The 24,841-nt window shown below is 44.0% G+C and overlaps 2 protein-coding genes across 2 annotated transcripts in view; one reads left to right on the top strand and one right to left on the bottom strand.

Annotated features, from left to right (window-relative positions):
* Positions 1-5,039, bottom strand: part of LOC109903860 (SH3 and cysteine-rich domain-containing protein) — an 86,549-nt gene extending 81,510 nt beyond the window's left edge. Inside the window, exon 1 of the mRNA XM_020500858.2 lies at positions 4,262-5,039. Within this exon, the coding sequence (XP_020356447.1) occupies positions 4,262-4,372 (111 nt within the window). The 5' untranslated portion in view covers positions 4,373-5,039. The remainder of the gene's footprint in view (positions 1-4,261) is intronic.
* LOC109903859 (nuclear receptor coactivator 7) overlaps positions 4,482-24,841 on the top strand; it is a 57,505-nt gene continuing 37,145 nt past the window's right edge. Inside the window, exon 1 of the mRNA XM_020500857.2 lies at positions 4,482-4,589. The gene's annotated coding sequence lies outside the window, so the exon portion shown is untranslated. The remainder of the gene's footprint in view (positions 4,590-24,841) is intronic.

The following is a 24,841-nucleotide window of genomic DNA, read 5'->3' on the forward strand; positions in this document are numbered from 1 at the left end:
CTCCCGCCTGTCCAGCGCTGCTAGAGTCTCCCGCCTGTCCAGAGCTGCTAGAGTCTCCCGCCTGTCCAGAGCTGCTAGAGTCTCCAGCCTGTCCAGAGCCGCCAGTCAGCCAGGAGCCGCCAGAGCCACCAGTCAGCCAGGAGGCGCCAGTCAGCCAGGAGCCGCCAGTCAGCCGCCAGAGCCGCCAGTCAGCCAGGATCCGCCAGAGCCGCCATTCAGCCAGGATCTGCCAGAGCCGCCATTCAGCCAGGATCCGCCAGAGCCACCAGTCTGCCAGGATCCGCCAGTCTGCCAGGGTCCGCCAGAGCCGCCTGTCTGCCAGGATCCGCCAGAGCCGCCAGTCTGCCAGGATCCACCAGAGCCGCCAGTCTGCCAGGATCCGCCAGAGCCGCCAGTCTGCCAGGATCTGCCAGAGCCGCCTGTCTGCCAGGATCCGCCAGAGCCGCCAGTCTGCAAGGATCTGCCAGAGCCGCCTGTCTGCCAGGATCCGCCAGAGCCGCCAGTCTGCCAGGATCCGCCAGAGTCGTCAGCCAGTCCCGAGCTGCCCCTCAGTCCCGAGCTGCCCCTCAGTCCGGAGTTGCCCCTCAGTCCGGAGCTGCCCCTCAGTCCAGTGGGGCCATTTAGTAGGGTGTCAATCCTAGGTTGACGGCCGTTCCTAGGAGGAGACTAAAGCGGACAAAGACTATGGTGTGGTGGGGTCCACGTCCAGCGCCAGAGCCGCCACCATGGACAGACGCCCCACCCAGACCCTCCCCTATAGGTTTAGGTGTGTGGCCGGGAGTCCGGGGGGGGGGGGGGGGTACTGGGGGGGTACTGTCACACCCTGACCTTAGTATTCTTGGTTTTTCTTGTTATTTTGGTTAGGTCAGGGTGTGACATGGGTGATGTATGTGTTTTTGTCTTGTCTAGGGGTTTTGTATGTTTATGGGGCTGTTTCCTTTCTAGGTATATTGTATGTCTATGGTTGCCTAGATTGGTTCTCAATTAGAGGCAGCTGTCTATCGTTGTCTCTGATTGGGAACCATATTTAGGCAGCCATATTCTTTGGGTACTTTGTGGGTGATTGTTTCCGTGTCTGTGTTTGTTTCACCACACGGTACTGTTTCGGTTATTCAAGTTTTGTTTATTGTTTTGTAGTGTTTCGGTTTATTCATTAAAAACAACTATGGAGACTTATCACGCTGCATTTTGGTCCGATCCCTGCTACACCTCTTCAGACGAAGAGGAGGAAATCAGCCGTGACACATTTACAACATTAACAATGTCTACACTGTATTTCTGATCCATTTGATGTTATTTTAATGGACAAAACTGTGCTTTTCTTTCAAAAACAAGGACATTTCTAAGTGACCCCAAACTTTTGAACGGTAGTGTATAAAAAATATATTGTCCACTCTCTCCCTCCCTCAGTAAGGGGATGATCTGTCTGTGTTATCTTTAAGTTACAGAGCTACTATGGAATTAAACAGAACATTTACTGTACCTCAATTCTAAAATGATTTGACATGCATTATATTGTATAGAAAACATTTGCACCTATAAATTGCTTTCCAACGATGAAAAATAAAACAAACTACTTTCTGGATGAAGAGCTTTCAGCTATTTCTAATTCTAAACAATGAAGGCTCAAGGATGCAATGTTCTCTTTCTCAAGACTGGAAACTAACATAAAGGTTGTCAGCATAATAAGAAAATAAATGCATCAAGCAACACCAGACTGTGGGTGCACCATTGGGAAATAGCTGGCTGTTGATACGGGATCTATCACAAGAGCAATAGCCACATGGACAAGCTTAAAAGGAGCCATGAGAAAGGGGGGGGTTTCAAGCTAAAAACCTAATTTACCAAAAACACCTAAGGGAATATGATGAATTATGATTTTCCCAAGGAAGCTTAAATAGTGTTTGTCATTAAGACTATACAAAATTAGAGTTTTAGCAAAGATACTGATGCAAGTTTTGATAGGGCACTTAACTTTTCTTACTTTATGAAACCCAACTTTTCCTTAAAAGGAAAAACCATAAAAGTCACATTGAAATGATTGAAAGAGTCCCTATATGGTGTCTTCAAAGAAGTCGCCTAGCTTCTTTCTCTGCGACTTCATGAACATGTATTACAAATGGTTTATTATGCATTTTGAGTGAAATCAACAGTCTGTGCCATGTGCATTGTTGAATCACCCATGTGAGGTATGGTTCCATGCACTACTCTGACCTTCTAGAATGCCCTAGAACCCTCAAACCCAACTCTGGCTGTCAAAGCCAGTTCCACAGTGTTTATTTTATTGTTCCCCTCTAATCAGGGACTGATTTAGACCTGGGACACCAGGTGGGTACAATTAATTATCAGGTAGAAAAGAAAACCAGCAGGCTCCGGACCTCGTAGGGTAAGAGTTGAATACCCCTGCCCTAGAGTATCAAGGGAATTCTGGGAGCAGGCCAGTAACCGAAAGGTTGCTGGATCGAATCTCTGAGCTGACAAGGTAAAAATCTGTTGTTCTGAGCAAGGCAGTTAATCCACTGTTCCCCGGGCGCCAATGTCGATTAAGGCAGCCCTCTCTGATTCAGAGGGTTTGGGTTAAATGCTTTTCCCTTTCTAAGATATTATTTCTGATTATGAAAGAGTATAATGACACCTGGCTAAATAGCTCATTATCCATTTAGAAAGCAATCAACATTCTCAAAGTCATGCACCTCTCTCCAAGGAACCCAACCATAGCATCCCAACTGAGACACCTGGAAGCAAGTAGTACTGTTGCTTGCCCACAGCTGCTAACTATGCCAGGATACCTGCCACGAATCCATTCTAATCGCACAGTCTAGTGACCACATTTACTGATGTGTAGGGATAGGGAGTGCTACAGTAATGTAACAATGAAAGGGAAAGAGTTCTCATTTTGCCATCGCCGGAGCAACTGGCTGCCATGGAGAGGAAATGGAAAAACTGAAATGAAAACAGGTCAGTGATGAAAGAAACTCAGAAGCGTCTCTAAAGTGTCCTGCTTAAGCCCGAGAGCTTTGGGACAGGAAGGGAGCGTAACTGGTTTAAAATATACAACTGTAGTGATAGTGATTGGTCCAGTATTTTACATCTAATTGAAGTACTTACACAGGGTTACAGGTGACCCAGATAAATGGGTGTGGACTACAAAACTACAGATATGGGATATTAATTTGATCACTCTATTGTTGCTGAGAATATTCCTGCGGAGCAGGAAATGCAAACGTATAGTTATGAGTATAGTGTAAAAGGCTTCTAAAGTTTGTAAATTCCACTTTGAAATTTCAGACTTGATTTGCCCTAATGAAAAATGTATCAACCCCTATAAAAAATGTCTGCAACCGCAGTTTCGTGTTTTTGTTGAAAGAAGTGGAACTCTGTAAGGTTGTCGGCTGCCATACCCCCTTCATATCAAGGTATTGATGAGCTGTGCATTCTTTTATGGGTCATTTCCTGTTGCTGTAGGGTTATTTCCCTTCTGTTCATTATTATTTTTCTGCTGTAGCAAACTGGCTCAAATTAGGAGTTTACATCTGTAGACAAAATGCCAATAGCAGAGCTGGAACAATCCTATAGTTCCCACATGTTTCAACCCCCAAAACTTTTAGGGTCCATCTGTCTGTCCTATTCATACATATTAAGCTGTTTATGATACTATACTTTCATTGGCAAGGTTGAATGTCATAAATTAATATTATTGGCTGAAAACAATAAGTGCAAAAACTAAATTCAGACTAAATGAACTCAGGAACAAACAATGTTGTTATGAAAGGATATTAAGCTATAACGCAAAATAGTTGCCTAGAATAGCATTTCAGAGTACAGGCTTAATTTTTCAATCATATAACTCTACTTCAATAATGCCTATTATGGGACAGATACGTTTTAATTAACATTTTTGGAATACATAACTGAATACATTAAATATGTATGAATGGATGGAATATACAGTGTGAATATCTTTTTGTTTCCACCATAGTGCATAAGTGAAGTATGACCTTGTCCAATATATGAGCCATCAAAAATGTACAACATATGTCAAATACATGTCAAAGCTTTGGCTGTTCCAGACTGAGAGGCTGCATATTTAAAATATGTAATTAATTGAACAGGCTAAATTTGTAAAACACATGTCTGAGCTTTGGCTGTTCTAGATTGAGAGGGAGTCATGCAGCCTCTTTATCTATTTCATACCCTTTCACGATCTATTGTTTAATGGAATGGTCGCATCACCTAAAAACGACCTTCTTGGGTACACTACCTTTGTCTCCTGTTGACTAGCACTGGGCGCTGGTGACTGAGGTGTCTCGTGCTGATCGCGCTCGTTCTTGCCCAAACTCTCGTCCTGCATGATGTTAGCCGGTGGAATCATTTTCTCTCCTCTTGAACAACAAAAAAACTGAAAGAGCAGCTTCGTGTTGCGTTGAGGAAGTTTTCACACTCTTAAATATCCCTGTTGGCTACACATTTCAGTGTTTTCCTGTCTTCGTCGTGACTTCTTCAACTGTCGTTTGTGAAGAGAAGTCTTTCTGATGCCGGCGGTTCTGGAATACCGTAGATGATGCCTGGAATTCCGTCGAAAGGGAAAGGTAGGCTACATAATCGACTCTGATGAAAATAAAACAATTTGGTGTGTAGAATAAGGGTTTAAAATTACATTTAGGTATGTGGACACACACTTGTAAGCCAAATGTGTTATAATTCGCCCACTATCGACTCTATCGGGTACTTTCCACCACTCTTGTGCTGCGTAATGTTGCCAACAACACATCCGTGTCCATGCGCGCTGCCTCTGGTCTCGAGCTGTTCTTGCCCTTGCTGTCCTGTCAGTGATCAGCTGGATTCTGCTGTCGTCTTGTTCATCCGTGGATAGCTGAGCTAGAGATCTGTATATAATGACGAGATGATAATGCCTCCGCCCTAACAATGGGAGTCCTTGTCCCGAGGACGGGAAGGCAGGCAACAAGTTGAGGTGCAAAATAAATGGAAACGCATTGGGCTTATTTTGGACAGATTTGGGCTAAACTAAAACCTCTCGCTTACTCTCTGTTTGAGCGCTTGCCTCATGGTGGATGTGGAGGGATTGTGTCTTTCTTGTCAATGTAGTTTGGTAAGGCAGTCCCAGACATCCTTCTATTTTTGTCATCATAAATGTCAGAAAGAATATTACATGAATTTGGTTATTATTCTTGGGTCAGATTGAAGCAGGCAGCAGACAGGCTATCATATTTAATATACAGTGAGTTTACAAAACATTAAGAACACCTTGCTAAGTTTGAGTTGCACCCCCCTTTGCCATCACAACAGCCTCAATTTGGTGTTGAAAGTGTTCCACGGAGATGCTGGCCCATGTTCACTTCAATGCTTCCCACAGTTGTCAAGTTGGCTGGATGTCCTTTGGATGGTGGACCATTCTTGATGTTTTTCCAAATCTCTATTCAGTGTTTTCATTCCTTAGCCCACTGCAACCACAGTTTTGTGTTTTTGTTGAAAGAAGTGGAACTCTGTAAGGTTGTCGGCTGCCATATTCCCTTCGTGTCAAGGTATGATGAGTTGTGCATTCTTTTATGGGTCTTTGGGCAACAATGCTGTACTGGACTGTCAGTTGACTAACTGTAGCCCGTCTGTTGCTCTGTACAATTCGTGTCAGCCTCCTTTGTCCTCTTTCATCAATGCCTGTAGTTGGCTGGATGTCCTTTGGGTGGTGGACCATTCTTGATACACACAGGAAACTGTTGAGATTTTTTTTTTAAACAGCAGCATTACAGTTGTTGACACACTCAAACCGGTGCACCTGGCACCTACTATACTACCATACCCCGTTCAAAGGCACTGAAACATTTTGTCTTTCCCCCATTCACCCTCTAAATGGCACACATACACAATCCATATCTCAATTGTCTCAAGGCTTAAAAATCATTCTTTATCCTGTCTCCTTCCATTCATCTACACGGATTGAAGTGGATTTAACAGGTGACATCAATAAGGGATCATAGCTTTCACCTGGATTCACCTGGTCAGTCTATGTCATGGAAAGAGCAGGTGTTCCTAATGTTTTGTGCACTCAATGTATACTGTATATTATAAACTGGGTGGTTCTAGCCCTGAATGCTGATTGGCTGAAAGCTGTGGTATGTCAGACCACGTACCACGGGTATGAAAAAACAGTGTATAATAGCAATAAGACACCTCAAGAGTTTGTGGTACATTGGCCATATACCACACCCCCTCTGGCCTTATTGCTTCAATATAGGTGTTTGGTATGTTGGGCAATTTGTTTGCAGGGCCTTTGGATTCTATGGAAAATCTCAGTCAATGTCACCTCCCGGGTTCTGTAAGATTCATTCATACATTTATATAATTTATTTTCTGAAATACTGTATGTTATACAATCATGATAAACTTTTCACTACAGTCTCATTCATATTCTGGCAATTCTTTCACTTTGAAGTTCTATAATTTTCCTGTCACTCTCCAGATCTAGCATATCTAGTTTAAATTAGAATACTTGATGAAACTCTTTCAAGCATAATTAATTTGTGTTTCTCCATAACTTCAACATTACTTCTACAGTAGAGCAGAAACAGAATTCTGCGCGAGACAGTCAATACAATTAGACAGACATGCGTCTTTATTGCCAATCAGTTTGGTATTATTCCCCAATATGTTGTAGCCACAAACAAATTATGCATATATTTGAGATTTTTTCTCGTGTGTTGTCATTATGTTTAAAATTTACTTGGTTTGTAGTGCATGACTATAATGAAAAGTAAATTTACTCACAAATGAATCCCTGTCTTGTGATCCTAGTAGTGACAGATCACTCTGCCTCCCCCAAGGCTCCTCTGTGAGGTGATGTCCTTGAAATAATAGCAGAGCGAGCTAGACTGCAGCCTCTCTGTGACTTGAATACAAACACCACAACAGAGCAGGGTATGAAATACAGATATTATGCTACTGATCTTATATCAGGATGCATTAATCCAAAAATAGTAATGGTCAGAAATAACAATAATCTTAACATCATAGCATTGTCTATATTTTTTTATTTCTTAGTTAAGAACACATTCTTATTTACAATGACGGCCTACCCCGGCCACAACGGATGACACTGGGCCAATTGTGCGCCGCCCTATGAGATTACCAATCACGGTCGGATGCGATACAGCCTGGATCCGAACCAGGGACTGTAGTGACGCCTCTTGCACTGAGATGCAGTGCCTTAGGCTGCTGCGCACTCGGGAGCCCATATGTCTGAAATCAATTCTAGTTTATGTAGTTTACTCTACAATTCTTGGTATTGTCTCCTGCAGGCCTAGTGCTGCTTGAAATTAATGAAGACAGCAAGCCCTAAATAACATGGCAGTTGTGTATATTCAAGGATGCCAAGGGAAGTTAGGCTTCCCAAAAACATTTTCCAACAAAAAAAATAAAAAGCGTAAAATAATGTATCTTTCGTCTCTCTGCGTTTCATAATTTTCCTTCAATTCGCAAGAGGCTGAATTTATCACACAGGAGAATGCATTCGAGAGAGCAAAACAGCGCCCCTCTGTCTCTCTATGTGTAGACCATCTATCTGATGCTGTTTGGTCAAAACGAGTATGACATTGTTGCCGCCCGTTGCATTGAAGGGAAGGGAAGCCAGCGAGCCTCTATCCTCCCTTGACAAAAAAAGTATACAAAATTAGCATTGAGCTAAACTGAGCAAGCTCAACTGTGAATGGTCCTGGCGCAGCAAAAAAAAAGTGTCAAGGGAAGCCATCTTGGATTTGCCGTGACTTCTATCAAATCCAATTGAAAGCATAAGTAATTTACAGAAAAACTTGAATTGTTGAATCTCGTTGTGTTGTTGTCCTCCAGTGCCTAGCTAGCCAGCTAGCTAAAATTGGCCCTTTCCTAAATTAGCCATGGATGGAGATAGGGATTTGGACTTGTGGTTTTACTTAATTCTCCGTACTGGCCAATGATAATGCCGGTGATTCTGATCCAACCACAAATTCATACATTGTTGTGCCCCTGGCCTGTGAGGATGGAAGTTCATTTTGGCCACAAAGTCTTTCTTTCATCAGCATAATGACTCAACTGTGTCAGATCAACAGGTTCATGACACTTCATTATCCCTAATAAAATCAGTCACAAGTGAGTGAGAAGAACTCACACAAGTGAGTGAGCGTGACTCAACCAAGATGGTGGGTTAGCGAGAACCAACTCATCAGCGATTAAGACGATAATGCATCACCACTTGCAGACAGGAAGTGGGAAAGTGAAGGAGAAGAAACACTATAATTTCTACTCTCAGCTGCTGGTCATGACTAAGAGCCAAAGGGCTAGGAGAGATGCAGGGTTAATTATATCAAATTAAGGGTCTAGGCTGAGGCACTGTGACGAGCTGACTTGTGTAATTTCATGGCTGACAGACTGATTATCACAGATTATTTCTTTTCTATCAGTTCTTTCTTTTCTTTTTTTCTTTCTTTCCTTAAACACCAAGACTCTGCTTAAAGAAAACAAAGGCTACAGCTTCACCTCTGCCATTGGAACATTTTTTAGTCCAATTTACCCCATTGTTCTCTCAGGCAAGAGTTCAGATATGACAGTTTGAAGACTTCCATGGTTGGAAACTAGATTTATTTCGCATTATAGCTCCAAAATGCAGTTGCGGGTTTACAGTTTTTGCCAGTCTCTGGACGATATCCAGTGAGATTGTTTGCGTGTTATGGAACTTCACAGTATAATGTACATCCTATCAGGACAGGATCTACAAAGACATTTTGTAACACTTCTCCTTGATTTAGCAAACAGCACTATTGAAGTGCTAATCTTCAATGACCTTGTCAGTGAATGTTCACACTCTATTCTTGGTACCAGAATCATAGTGCCAGGCAGCCACTTTATGGAATTATATTTGCTAGGTGGAATGAGGGATGATAAATACATGAATTAACTTGAAATGACCTTTTAAGCATTGCATGACTGAAAGTCTTGAATAATGAGAGGTCGTGATCATTAACTTCTCAACTGGATATAAATGGGTGCCAGCTTTATTTTTCACATTGGGGGAATTCCAAAGCACAGAAGAAACACTTAAAAATGACAAATATCCACTTGAAATAGTGTTGACATTCACAAGTTGACTGTTTGAGAGCCCAGTGCATGTGGTTCCCCTGGCAACATTTCAGCTAATTTCCCCCAAATTCAGGAACTATTCCCCCAAATTCAATCACATTCCCCACAGCCCTTTCCCACCTGGACAAAAGGAACAGCTATGTGAGAATGCTGTTCATTGACTACAGCTCAGCGTTCAGCACCATAGAGCCCACAAAGCTCATCACTAAGATAAGGACCCTGGGACTAAACACCTCCCTCTGCAACTGGATCCTGGACTTCCTGGAAGTAAGGGCAGGCAACAACACATCTGCCACGCTGACCCTCAACACGGGGGCCCCTCAGGGGTGCGTGCTTAGTCTCCTCCTGTGCTCCCTGTTTACCCACGACTGTGTGGCCAAGCACGACTCCAACACCATCATTAAGTTTGCTGACGACACAACATTGTTAGGCCTGATCACCGACAACGATGAGACAACCTATAGACAACCTAATATTTGATTTGATTTGTTTTGAGTTAATGCAGAGTTAAAGATAAAAAAATGAAATAGAAATAGTGACACGAGAAATAAACACACATTGAATAACGAATAACAATAGCAAGTAAAAATAACATAGCTATTTACAGGTAGTACCAGTACGAAGTCGATGTGCATGGGTACGATGTAATTGAGGTAGCTTGTACATATAGGTACTATAGGGATAAAGTGACTAAGCAACAGGATAGATAATAAACAGTAGCAGCAGCGTATGTGGTGAGTGTGAAAGTGCGTGTGAGTGTGTGTGTGTGGCGTCATTATGCATGTGTGCACATGTTATGTGTGTGTGGACGTATGTTGTGTGTGTGTAATGCCTGGGGTGTAGTGGAGGAAGAAGTCAGGCACAGTAAACAGAGAGTTCAGGGTAGCGATACTTTTAATTCACCACACCGGTGAAAACGACGCCAACGCAAACAAATCCCCCAAAACACGGGGAACTAAACAGTCGGTGACGACGACCGCCGAGCCGGTGACGACGACCGCCGAGCGCCACCCGAACAGGAAGGGGAGCCACCTTCGGTAGGAGTCGTGACCTCGCCGTCCTGCAGGGGACCAGCTACAAACCGGCCTGAGGAGAGACACATGAAACAAGGGGTTAATACGATAATAGGAAGGGAGTTGTAATCGATAACACACATCGTTTATCCTCCTCAGGACTTTGAAGGGCCCCACACACTGCGACCCCAGCTTCCGGCAGGGCAAGCGGAGGGGTAGGTTTCGGGTCGAGAGCCAGACCCTGTCCCCCGGTACAAACACGGGAGCCTCACTGCGGTGGCGGTCAGCACTCCTCTTCTGCTGTCCACTGGCTTGTTTGAGGGATTCCTGGACGGCCATCCAGGTCTCCTTGGAGAGCTGCACCCACTCCTCCACCGCAGGAGCTTCGGTCTGACTCGGATGCCAAGGTGCCAGGCCCGGCTGGTAGCCCAACACACACTGGAACTGAGATAGGTTTGTCGAGGAGTGACGGAGTGAGTTTTGGGCCAACTCCACCCATGGGACGTACCTAGACCACTCGCTGGGCCGGTCCTGGCAATACGACCGCAGAAACCTACCCACCTCCTGGTTCACTCTCTCCACCTGCCCATTACTCTCGGGGTGATAACCGGAGGTCAGGCTGACCAAGACCCCCAGTCATTCCATGAACGCCCTCCATACCCGGGACGTGAACTGGGGACCCCGATCAGAGATGTGCTCCGGCACCCCGTAGTGCCGGAAGACGTGGGTGAATTACGCCTTCGCAGTCTGTAGGGCTGTAGGGAGACCGGGCAACGGGAGGAGACGGCAGGACTTAGAAAACCGATCCACAACCACCAAAACCGTGGTGTTCCCCTGAGACGGGGGGAGATCGGTCACTGATAAGTGAGACCATGGCCGTTGTGGAACGGGGAGGGGGTGTAACTTCCCTCTAGGAAGGTGCCTAGGAGCCTTACTCTGGGCACACACCTAACAGGAAGAGGCATAAACCCTAACGTCCCTAGCCAAGGTGGGCCACCAATACTTCCCCCGGAGGCCCCGCACTGTCCTCGCCACCCCAGGATGACCCGAGAAGGGTAGGGTGTGAGCCCACCGAATCAGTTGGTCCCGAACACAAAGCGGCACGTACTTACGCCCAGCCGGACACTGAGGAGGCGCAGGCTCCGCCCGTAACGCCCGCTCGATGTCCGAGTCCACCTCCCATACCACTGGTGCCATCAGCCTCGAGGCTGGAAGGATGGGAGTAGGCTCGGTGGACTGATCCGTGTCATAAAGACGGGACAGCGCGTCAGCCTTTACGTTCAGGGAGCCTGGTCTATACGACAGAGTAAACCTGAATCGCAGGAAGAACATGGCCCACCTTGCCTGATGTGGATTCAGTCTCCTAGCTGCCCGAATATACTCCAGATTCTGGTGGTCGGTCCAGATGAGAAAGGGGTGCTTAGCCCCCTCAAGCCAGTGTCTCCACACCCTCAGGGCCTTGACCACCGCTAACAACTCCCGGACCCCACATCATAGTTACGCTCGGCCGGACTGAGCTTCCTCGAAAAGAAAGCGCAGAGGCTGTGTTTTGGTGGCGTACCCGAGCGCTGTGATAGCACGGCACCCGCCTCTGCCGACCACCGCAAACGCACCGCCCCCCCCTTCAGCAGTGAGGTAATGGGGGCCGCTACCTGGCCAAAACCCCGGATAAACCCCCGGTAGTAATTGGCAAACCCCAAAAGCCGCTGCACTTCCTTCACCGTGGTAGGAGTCGGCCAATTACGCACAGCCTTAATGCGGTCACACTCCATCACCACCCCCGAGGTGAAAATGCGATAACCCAGGAAGGAGACGGCTCGTTTGGAGAACACACACTTCTCAGCCTTGACGTATAGGTCATGCTCCAGCAGTCTACCAAGCACCTTGAGTACCAGAGACACATGCGTGGTGCGGGTGGTGGAATAGATCAGAATATCATCGATATAAACAACCACACCCTGCCCGTGCAGGTCCCTGAGAATCTCGTCTACAAAGGATTGAAAGACGGCTGGAGCATTCTTTAACCCATACGGCATGACAAGGTACTCATAGTGGCCTGATGTGGTACTAAACACGGTTTTCCACTCGTCTCCATCCCGAATACGCACCAGACTATACACGCTCCTGAGATCCAGTTTTGTGTAAAACTGTGCTCCGTGAAATGATTCCACCGCCATAGCGATGAGATGTAGTAGGTAACTAAACCCCACTGTGATGGCATTTAGACCTCTATAATCAATGCACGGACGCAGACCTCCCTCCTTTTTCTTCACAGAAAATAAACTCGAGGAGACGGGCGAGATGGAGGGCCGAATGTACCCCTGTCCCAGAGATTCCGTGACCTATGTCTCCATAGCCAACGTCTCCTCCTGGGACAATGGGTACACATGACTCTTGGGAAGTGCAGCATTTACCTGGAGATTTATCGCACAATCCCCGCCCTGTCACTCTCTTCTTACTGAAAGCGATTGCCAAATCAGCATATTCGGAGGGGATGCGCACCATGGAACCCTGGTCTGGACTCTCCACCGACGTGGCACCGATGGAAACTCCCAGACACCTTCCAGAACACTCCTCTGACCACCCCTGGAGAACCCCCTGTCTCCACGAAATCTTAGGATTGTGACTAGCCAGCCAGGGAATCCCCAGCACCACTGGAAACGCAGGCGAATCGATAATGAAGACACTAATTCGCTCCCTATGATTCCCCTGCGTCACCATGTCCAGTGGAACTGTGGCCTCCCTGACCAACCCTGACCCTAATGGCCGGCTATCTAGGGAGTGCATGGGGAAGGGAGAATCTATCGGCACGAGCGGAACACCCAGCTTGATGGCGAGTCCGCGATCCATAAAGTTCCCAGCTGCACCTGAAATGACTAGCACCTTATGCTGGGAAGAGGGGGAAAAAATCAAGAAACAAAATCAAGACAAACATGTGACCAACAGGTGGTTCTGGGTGGGTTTGGTGCTGACTCACCTGGGGTGACTGAGAAGTGTTCCGCCTGCCATCTCGACTCCTAGACGGGCCCCCCCCCCCCCATCACCGATCGGCCGTGTGTCCTCTCCGACCACAGCTGGTGCAGGGGGAGCCTCCTCCTCCGGTACCCCTCGCCCGTCTGGGAGTCGAGATGGCAGGCCATTCAAAGGATTGTATTTACTATATGGATGTTGTGTGATACACAGAGAATAGAGAAACAATAGAGAAACAATCGGTTTGGCTGTGATGGATGCGCCTTTTGCGATAACGGTCAATGCCTTGGGAGTACCTTTCATGATTTAGTCCTTGTACGTTGCAGTCATATCTACAGAATCAGTGCTGTGCTGTCAGACCCACTGCCTCCAGAGAACACACACACACCACACACACATAACATCCATTAGAGCCCACAGATGCTACTCATTAAGGGGAGGTCATTTCAAGTCTCTCAGCGGTCTCATCACCTACTGTGTGTGGCTACAGTCTAGTATAAAACATGCTCAATATTCTCGAATGCATTCAAAAGCCTGCTTTTTACCATTATGACATTACATTTATAGTCATCACAAAGGAACAAGAGAGCTGGTGTGTTAATAATAATAATAATAATAATAATAATAATAATACAAGTAATAATCATATGTGTTCAATTGAGAGCGTTTTCTCAGCTCTCAATATACGAACATCTACACAGTCTGGTCCAAGAGCACAGCCTTTCCACCAGTCCCTATGATCCCAGAACCATTCTGTGGCTCACACCATTCTGTAGGCCTATGAAAAGCCTGAGCACCTCCCATTAGATATGACTAATCTCTTAAAGGCTGTGGTCCTGATGGGAGCCTCTTTCCTGGGTTAAGCCACCCAGTCCTGAATGCTGTCCTCTACTGCGTCCATTATCCTTGCATTAGCCTCTGGGAAAGGGGCTAGCTACCAAGAGACCTGTTTTTATTTATTTAGAGTGTTTTTTGTCAGTATTGTTCTTCCACAAGCATTTGGCATTTAGCAGCTTATTGGTAATGTTGACTCTCCCAAACCACATGTTACACGTTACACATGTACACATTGTAATGATGCCATTGTCGCTGCCAAACCACACCCAATTCAAACACGGTATGATAATTATGGAGGCAAATGGAGATGTTGGCTACAGAATCAAGGTTTTGTCTATGAGCCATCTGCATCTGTGATTACCATGCTAATCCTTATATAGCAGATGATGATATAGGCTACTAGGTTTCAGAAGCACTAAATATACAGAAGCCTCAACATTCTCAGTACCTTCACCAGGTTGTCAGATCTTCTGGGTTTATTTAGGGACCTGTCAAGTTAAGCATGTGTGAATAATGTACTGGGGTGCTCACTAGCTGTTTGTAGGTTGGCATCAAGGAGCTGAGAATACTACACTGAACAAAAATATAAAGGCAACATGTAAGTGTTGGTACCATGTTTCATGAGCTGAAATAAAAGATCCCAGAAATGTTCCATACACAACATTTGGCCACAAATTTGTTTAAATCCCTGTTAGTGAGCATTTCTTCTTTGCCAAGATAATCCATCCACCTGACAGGTGTGACATATAAATAATATGGTTAAACAGCATGATCTTTACACAGGTGCACCTTGTGTTGGGGACAATAAAAGGCCACTCTAAAATGTGCAGTTTTGTCACACAACACAATGCCACAGATGTCTCAAGTTTTGAGGGAGCGTGCAATTGGAATGCTGACTGCAGGAATGCCCACCAGAGCTGTTGCCAGAGCATTTAATGTTAATTTCTCTACCATAAGGCGCCTCCAAGTTCGTTTTAGATCATTTGTCAGTATGTCCAACCGGACCACGTGTATGGCATTGTGTTGGCGAGCGATTTTCTGATGTCAACGTTGTGAACAGAGTGCCCCATGGATGGTGGTGGGGTTATGGTATGGGCATGCATAAGCTAAGGACAACGAACATAATTGCATTTTATCAATGGCAATTTGAATGCACAAAACACTGTGACGAGATCCTGAGGCCCATTGTGAGGCCCATTTTTTTTAAAGGTATCTGCTACCAACAGATGCATATCTGTATTCCCAGTCATGTGAAATCCATAGATTAGGGGTAATTAATTTATTTCAATAGACTGATTTCGTCATATGAACTGTAACTCAGTAAAATCAATGAAATTGTTGCATGTTGCATTTATATTTTTGTTCAGTATATATATACACAGTTCCAATTCCACACGGAATATTTAATGATTTCACACCAAAATGTGCTATATTGAAATAATATGATACAGCTGCTTGGTTCCCTCCCTATAATGCTCTACAATTGACCTAGAGTTTGCGACTAGTACTGACATAGCATATGCAGAAAGGCTTTTTATGGCTATTTGTTTGACTTTTGTTTGAGATTATTTTGCCTTACAGTAGAACACATCTCCCAATGTCGGCTGCTAAATTCTCATTCCACACCAAAAACAGTGCCAGAATGAGGTAAGATGATGAATATAACTGTAGATTGGAAAGGGACTCTCTGTCTCTCTCTGCTTCATGAATTGCATTTGCCTTGGTGCTGATCAGTATGTCAGGGTACCGTTTCTTTCTTAATGCATCAGAAGCTTTGTCACTCTTGTCTGCCAAAATCTCAACGTCCCTCTTTTTGGTTCTCAGCTCCCCTGAGAGACTAAACATGTCAGCCAGTTATTCTTAGAATGTGGTTTCTTTCATCCACACATGGTGTTAACTGTTTTGATGCCAACAAAAAAATGATAAAGGTAGCACTTTACATTACAGGCCTAATTATCACTGTTTATCAGGTGAGAATGTACTGTACTGTACTTAAAAATATTTATGTCGTAATACTTCTATTTTTAAATAACCACTATATCAACAAGTTCTTACGTAAGATGTTCGTTGGATGTTACCCTGATGTGATACCACGGTAATGTAATGTATCAGGCCATCGGCAAAAATGTAACAACAAATCATTGTTTTGAGTGAGGAGGAAAATAATTTAACAATGTCTAAATCGTGCTGACACCACCCTGTAAAAAACTTCCTCGTAAAAATCCAGCAAAATTGACCTTTAAAGGTGAAGCGCTGCAAATGTATCTGTATTTTAGTGAAATTTCAAAGTTATGGATGAAAGATGGCTAATTCTTTGGCATAATCGCCTTTCTTTGGCATGAATTCTCGCTGATGGCCACATTAACTATTACAGGCTGTGGGAATGTCAGCACTGCAGTTATTCTAAAGGGATTTTGATCAGGACGCAAACAAGCTTTGACTCTCACATTGACAGAGAAGACCTCAACCTAAGGATGTTGAAAACAAAAATGTGACCTGAAATATACTGTGACCCCACCCCACATGACCTGACACACACCTCCCATACTGTCTGTACTGACTGGAGTATGGCGGAAAGAGGCACAGCGTGTGTTTGAAGTAATGGATAAATGGATTCCCTAAGAAGCTGTGCACTGGCACCGGGCTAATTAACCCAACTCATAATGAGGAATCCAAGGAATGGTCTCAGCAGGGAGGTAGACTGATAAGAGGTAAAAGACAGAAACTATTATTGTAAGTGAATGTTGCTTTTGAGATACAAATTATAATCGATGGCAGTGCACAGTATCACTTTTTTTAAACAGAATAATATTGATACCATGGTCAGGGTGTAGTAGTGCCTGTGGAGCACCAAATTGCACTTCCATATCACCATTTGATATCAATTATGATTATGTCTGATGTGAGAGCGGATGTGTGTTATATCACAAAAACTCAATAGGTGTTACTCAATATCACAAAAACTCAATTTATTGAAAATGTCAAATGCACTGCCTAAATTCTTAGAATGGAGAAAATATAGTTTTCCCTTTTCATTGTCTTGGCCAAGTGTCACGTTTTGAACTTTTCATCCTGTGTATTTCATCCGGTGACGCAAACAACTGAACCCCTAAGACCACGATGCTGGTCTCCAGCTGGTCACTCTGTCTCTGTGTTCACCAGCCAGCGTTAATGAGGCTGCAGACTTGGGCTGAAAACAGCACGCAACAGTAACAGCAGCCCCCTGCCTCACTGAAAGCATCTCTCTCATAGAGTGGCACTGTGGTAAAGGCTGCCTAACCCCAGGGAGAGATGCAACACACATTGAGGGCTCACACAGTGAAGATGGTCTGGTTGTATTTTACCCCTCTACAAATGTTCTAGGGCGTATTCCTCTCATTCCCTCAATACACACATGTCTCATTCCTAGCTGAGTTGATACCTCTATATGAGTAATAGTTGTCAGAAGGTATTATGAGTGTAGCAAAATAACACCTGTCACCTGTCAGTAGGCACATACAAAAATGATGCCGTTTCTACAACATATGCCGCTGTGCTGAACAACGTTTTCACCTAAAAGCAACACACTCACCTAACATACCTAAGAGAAAATGCCACAACACGTTAGAGGAAGCTGTGCGTTGTTTAACTTTCATGAAAGGTTTTTCTTACTGTACTGTACAGGAGGTCTACAATTGAGTGGCTCAGTCGTGTATGTCTGAACCTGACATGTTGGAATATGGCTTTAAATAGCACAATGTGTGGCCCCAGGTTTTTGGCGAACTCTGGGGCCGTGTGCTTTAAACTGAATGCCAGGGGGAACGCGCTCATATCTCTCCCATAACCTCTACCTAGCTAATGTGGTTATTAGTTAGCATAGTTAGCACAAGGTCTTATCGCCAGTGCTCAAGACGTATGTCATACATGCTGAATGTATATGAAAAGGCTGAAAAGCGTTGCTATATTATGCTACTATCTGTCATACCTTTCCTCAGTTGTTTACTGTGATGGTAAACCATTCTCTTTTTCATATTCTCATAAATGTTAAGATATTGTGTTATGGCAGCCGATAACTCCGTTTCAACTCAGTTCTGTTTGCTTCATATATCTTTCAAGAAAGCCATCACATGCAAAAAGCATTGCTTTTATATTTGAACAATTTGAATTCCCCTTTGATCTATATGGGGAGAGCTTAGATAAGATGTTTCATATATTAGATAAGATGTCTCATATATAAACAGAGATATCATTTGACATGAAAAAGGGCAGTAACACTTTATGATAAAGTTGTTTATAAATATGTAAATAACTAGCTTACTAACATTTACAATATGTGGGACTAATGATTAATAAATGGTGAGCAAACTTTTTGCAAATGACTTATAAATGGTTTATTACTGAACATTATTATAAAGTGTAACCAAAAGGGCGTTGGCATACAGCATCAGTATTAAGAGGATGTTTTATGAAACCATGTTATATCACATGTACATTTTCATTCATTTTTAACATTATTTACAGTACTGTATATTCTGATTGTGTCATTTTGGTGATGATCACTGTCAGTGTGAGACACCCCGTATTTATTTGTGGATAAGTAGGTTAGCCACCATTGCTAAATCAAGCACATTGTTTTTGTGAAGGCAGGCACAAATACTAATGGAGTGGGCAACATCACAAAAGCATGAATCATTTCTGACTGAAAATGAATTATTTGTGTTCTGATGCAAGACATTTCCAATTGGTCACCAGTACTTATTACACTATATATACAAAAGTATGTGGACACCCCTTCTAATTAATGGATTTGGCTATTTCAGCCACACCAGTTGCTGACAGGTGTATAAAATCGAGCACACAGCCATGCAATCTCCATAGACAAACATTGTCAGTAGAATGGCATGTACAGAAGAGCTTAGTGACTTTCAATGTGGCACCATCATCGGATGCCACCTTTCCAACAAGTCAGTTTGTTAAATTTCTGCCCTGATAGAGCTGCCCCAGTCAACTGTAGGTGCTGTTATTGTGAAGTGGAAACGTCTAGGAGCAACAACGGCTCAGCCATGAAGTGGTAGGCCGCACAAGCCCACAGAACGGGATCGACGAGTGCTGAAGCGCATAGCACTCACTGCCGAGTTCCAAACTACCTCTGGAAGCAACGTCAACACAATACAGTAACTGTTCGTCTGGAGCTTCATGAAATAGCTTTCCATGGCCGAGCAGCCCCGCACAAGCTTTAGATCACTGTGCACAATGCCAAGCAACAGCTGGAGTGGTGTAAAGCTCGCCACTATTGGACTCTAGAGCATTGGAAACGCATTCTCTGGAGTGATGAATCACTCCACTAATCTGCGTTTGGCGGATGCCGGGAGAACACTTCTTCCCGAATGTATAGTGCCAACTGTAAAGTTTGGTGGAGGGGGAACAATGGTCTGTGGCTATTTTTCATGGTTCGGGCTAGGCCCCTTAGTTCCAGTGAAAGGAAATCTTAACGCTACAGCATACAATGACATTCTAGACGATTTTGTGCTCCAACTTTGTGGAAACAGTTTGGGGAAGGCCCTTTCCTGTTTCAGCTTGACAATGCCCTCGTCTACAAAGCGAGGTCCATACAGAAATGATTTTTCGAGATCGGTGTGGAAGAACTTGACTGGCTTGCACAGAGCCCTGACCTCAACCTCATCAAACACCTTTGGGATGAATTGGAACGTCGATTGTGAGCCAGGCCTAATCGCCCAACATCAGTGCCCGTCCTCACCAATGCTCCTGTGGCTGAATGGAAGCAAGTCCCCGCAGCAATGTTCCAACATCTAGTGGAAAGCAGAGTAGAGGCTGTTATAGAGGCAAATGGGGGACCAACTCCATATTAATGCCCATGATTTTGGAATGAGATGTTTGACGAGCAGGTGTCCACATACTTTCGGTCATTTAGTGCATTTATACAACAGGCACTCTGCTACATGTACTGAATAATCAACATTTGTTAGGTTGCTGAAGAAAGCAGCACAAATAATTAAAATGTTCTCCTGTAATTGTTTTTTTCATTAGCTCACTTTACTCTCATTTCTTGTTTCCAGGCAGCATCAATTCTCCTCCCAAGTCATCTTCTTACCATATGAATCTCATTATTGTTTTGAAAAAACGGGTTAATCCTATCTAACAGAAAATAAACTCAGTGACATGAAACACATTATTTTGGTTATGAACCCCAATAACACTTCAATTATACCCTATAAAGTAAATATTTAATAGAGACAGAGAGACACTTCAAGAATATATGATAATTCTCATATTCCCCCCATAAATGTGATTGGTTTCTTCATTTGGCCTTTAGTGTTACAGCAACATAACATGTCTCCACTAACACAGAAGCCTTGTTACCAGAGTGCCATCTGTGGAAGACAACTGCCTCGCCTCATTTTCTAATCAAAACGTTACCCTGAGCTGAGGATGAGGGGAAAGACTGCACAATTACTCCCCTTCTCTCTCCCTCTCCCCCCCCCCTCTCTCCTTCGCTCTGATTCTCTCTCTTTCTCCATCTCTTCTCCCTTTTATCAGCTATTGGAGGCAGCTGGCGGTGGAGGCAGGCTGGGAGTAGGCCAGCCAGGATGAAAGAACTGTGCCCCAAATCATACCCTTTGTTACAAAGGTGTCATATTAACTCCAAACCCCCCACACAAGAAGACGGCTGCCTCGAACAGAACCACGGTGATGGCTTTCTCCAATTAATGGTTAACTGATCATTTTGAGCAACCCAAAAATATCTGGGTTTGTATTGTTTTCAAACAGGACCGATCCTCAGCTTCTCTCACTCTGTTCGACAATCCCTAATCAATACAAAAAACAAATTAAGGGTCATGAACACATTTGTGAATCTAACTTTATGCCATTGGGGTCAATTTCGTCTCAATCTAATTCATTCTAGGAATGTAATCACACTCCAATATGATGGGATGCCATGTCCAGAATAACTTGGAATGATTTCTCACCTGTACAGAAAAGACAATAAATATGGAATACATGTTCAAAATACTTTCAAATGAGCAAAGCCATAAATCTATGTAGTGAAGAAAACACTGTTAATTTCAGATAATTCAGCACAATTAACATGTCATGAGATTAGTGGAGCTCTTAAGAAAAAAACAGTGAGTTAGCGAGGCAGCTTTCAGCCAAGACTGATTCACAATAGCTAGTTTGAAGGTCAACAACATTAGTGTTAAACTACAAAGCTATATTGCGTGATAGTTCCCTAGTGTGAGTCCTCCTTCATTTCCCGAGTGCTATCTGAGTACCATTAAGGACACACTTTATTTTCCATTACAAAGCATCAAGAGGAGAGGCCAAACATATTTTCAAAAGCAGGAGAAATCAGAACACTGAAAATAGACCCAAATGAATATACAGTACATCCGATAAGGAGACCCTCTTTGTTGTTGAGACTTTCTTGTCTTGGCTGTGAATCATAAGCATTTGGTGTATTTGAGGCGACTGACGTGGGTGGTGGGGGTGTTCCCCAAGACTCTTGTCCTCCATTTAGTTTAACAACACCTAATTGGCTGTTGCTACGATACCTCCCGATGCGTGATGTCAGGAGGCAAGAAATGACTCCCCAAGTACACGCAAAAAAGATTTCCAACTTTTTATACTCATCCTGGGAAACATTTATTGCACTACAACAGACCTTAATCACGCCCAGCTTTGACTAAGTCATACACTCTTAGAAAAAAGGTTTCCAAATGGGTTCTTCGGCTGTCCCCGTGGGAGAACCCTTTGAAGAACCATTTTTGGTTCCAGGTAGAACCATTTCAGATTCCAGGCAGAACCCTCTGTGGAAAGGATTCTACATTGAACCCAAAAGGGTTCTACATGGAACCAAAAAGGGTTCTTCAAAGGGTTCTCCTATGGGGACAGCCGAATAATTAATATATATTCTTGTCATTATAACAATCTAAAAATTGTTAGAACCCCTTTGAAAGATGGCACAGTTTTAGTTGTAGTTCTGGTACTTTAGATATTGTTAAGTGATTGATTGCTTCATAAAACCTATGAAAGATAGCACTGTATATTCCTGCGCCTCCATCTAACCATTTAGTAGACAGTTGGGCCTCATAAAGCAATCATAATAAGACAGAGGGCAGGAGCAAGGTGCTGTCAGAGAATTTAATTAATATGAAATACTGGCGTAGGGTGTGTTCCTAAAGGTAATGTTCTCCTGCTAATATGTTGCTATGGGTATGGTTGAGACAGAGTTCAGGCACTGTAATGCTCATTAAGCTGTCAGCTGTGTGCTCTCGGATTCTGCTATTTTCAAATTGGCAAGTCATTCATACTCATCTGGACAATGGCATCATTACAGGAGCTTTGGACCCTATGGCAACAGATACACTACATTCCCAAAAGTATGTGGACACCTGCTCGTTGAACATCTCAATCCAAAATCCCAGGCATTAATATGGAGTTCTTCCCTCCTTTTCTGTTATAACAGCCTCCACTCTTCTCGGAAAGCTTTCCACTAGATGCAAAACATTGCTGTGGGGACTTGCTTCCATTCAGCCACAAGAGCATTAGTGAGGACGGGCACTGATGTTGTGCAATTAGGCCTGGCTCGTAGTCAGCGTTCCAATTCATCCCAAAGGTGTTCGATGGGGTTGAGGTCAGGCCTTTGTGAAAGTCGAGTTCTTCCACACCGATCTCGACAAACCATTTCTGTATGGACCTCGCTTTGTACACGGGGGCATTGTCATGCTGAAACAGGAAAGGGCCTTCCCCCAACTTTTGCCACAAAGTTGGAAGCACAGAATTGTCTAGAATGTCATTGTATGCTGTAGCTTTAAGAATTCCCTTCACTGGAACTAAGGGGCCTAGCCCGAACCATGAAAAATAGCCACAGACCATTATTCCTCCTCCACCAAACTTTACAGTTGGCTCTATGCATTGGGGTAAGTAGCATTCTCCTGTCATCTGCCAAACCCAGATCCGTCCATCGGACTGCCAGATGGTGAAGCGTGATTCATGTCTCCAGAGAAAGCGTTTCCACTGCTCCAGAGTCCAATGGCGGCGAGCTTTACACCACTCTAGCCGGCACTCGTCATTGCGCATGGTGATCTTAAGCTAGTGTGCGGCTGCTCTGCCATGGAAACCCATTTCATGAAGCTCTCGATTAACAGTTATTGTGCTGACGATGCTTCCAGAGGCAGTTTGGAACTCAGTAGTGAGTGTTGCAACTAAGGACAGACGTTTTTACGGGCTTCAAGACTCGGCGCTCCCGTTGTGTGAGCTTGTGCGGCCTACCACTTTGCGGCTGAGCCGTTGTTGCTCCTAGACATTTCCACTTCACAATAACAGTATTTACAGTTGACCTGGGCAGCTCTAGCAGGGCGGATATTTGACAAACTGACTTGTTGGAAAGGTGGCATCCTATGACAGTGCCACGTGGAAAGTCACGGAGGTCTTCAGTAAGGAGTTCTACAGGCAATGTTTGTCTATGTATATTTCATGGCTATGTTCTCGATTTTATACACCTATCAGAAATAGCCGAATCCACTAATTTGGAGGGGGGTCCACATACTTTTGTACAGTGCCTTGCGAAAGTATTCGGCCCCCTTGAACTTTGCGACCTTTTGCCACATTTCAGGCTTCAAACATAAAGATATAAAACTGTATTTTTTTGTGAAGAATCAACAACAAGTGGGACACAATCATGAAGTGGAACGACATTTATTGGATATTTCAAACTTTTTTAACAAATCAAAAACTGAAAAATTGGGCGTGCAAAATTATTCAGCCCCTTTACTTTCAGTGCAGCAAACTCTCTCCAGAAGTTCAGTGAGGATCTCTGAATGATCCAATGTTGACCTAAATGACTAATGATGATAAATACAATCCACCTGTGTGTAATCAAGTCTCCGTATAAATGCACCTGCACTGTGATAGTCTCAGAGGTCCGTTAAAAGCGCAGAGAGCATCATGAAGAACAAGGAACACACCAGGCAGGTCCGAGATACTGTTGTGAAGAAGTTTAAAGCCGGATTTGGATACAAAAAGATTTCCCAAGCTTTAAACATCCCAAGGAGCACTGTGCAAGCGATAATATTGAAATGGAAGGAGTATCAGACCACTGCAAATCTACCAAGACCTGGCCGTCCCTCTAAACTTTCAGCTCATACAAGGAGAAGACTGATCAGAGATGCAGCCAAGAGGCCCATGATCACTCTGGATGAACTGCAGAGATCTACAGCTGAGGTGGGAGACTCTGTCCATAGGACAACAATCAGTCGTATATTGCACAAATATGGCCTTTATGGAAGAGTGGCAAGAAGAAAGCCATTTCTTAAAGATATCCATAAAAAGTGTCGTTTAAAGTTTGCCACAAGCCATCTGGGAGACACACCAAACATGTGGAAGAAGGTGCTCTGGTCAGATGAAACCAAAATTGAACTTTTTGGCAACAATGCAAAACGTTATGTTTGGCGTAAAAGCAACACAGCTCATCACCCTGAACACACCATCCCCACTGTCAAACATGGTGGTGGCAGCATCATGGTTTGGGCCTGCTTTTCTTCAGCAGGGACAGGGAAGATGGTTAAAATTGATGGGAAGATGGATGGAGCCAAATACAGGACCATTCTGGAAGAAAACCTGATGGAGTCTGCAAAAGACCTGAGACTGGGATGGAGATTTGTCTTCCAACAAGACAATGATCCAAAACATAAAGCAAAATCTACAATGGAATGGTTCAAAAATAAACATATCCAGGTGTTAGAATGGCCAAGTCAAAGTCCAGACCTGAATCCAATCGAGAATCTGTGGAAAGAACTGAAAACTGCTGTTCACAAATGCTCTCCATCCAACCTCACTGAGCTCGAGCTGTTTTGCAAGGAGGAATGGGAAAAAAATTCAGTCTCTCGATGTGCAAA

The sequence above is a fragment of the Oncorhynchus kisutch genome, linkage group LG14 (genome assembly GCF_002021735.2).
Source record: "Oncorhynchus kisutch isolate 150728-3 linkage group LG14, Okis_V2, whole genome shotgun sequence".
Lineage (NCBI taxonomy): Eukaryota > Metazoa > Chordata > Actinopteri > Salmoniformes > Salmonidae > Oncorhynchus > Oncorhynchus kisutch.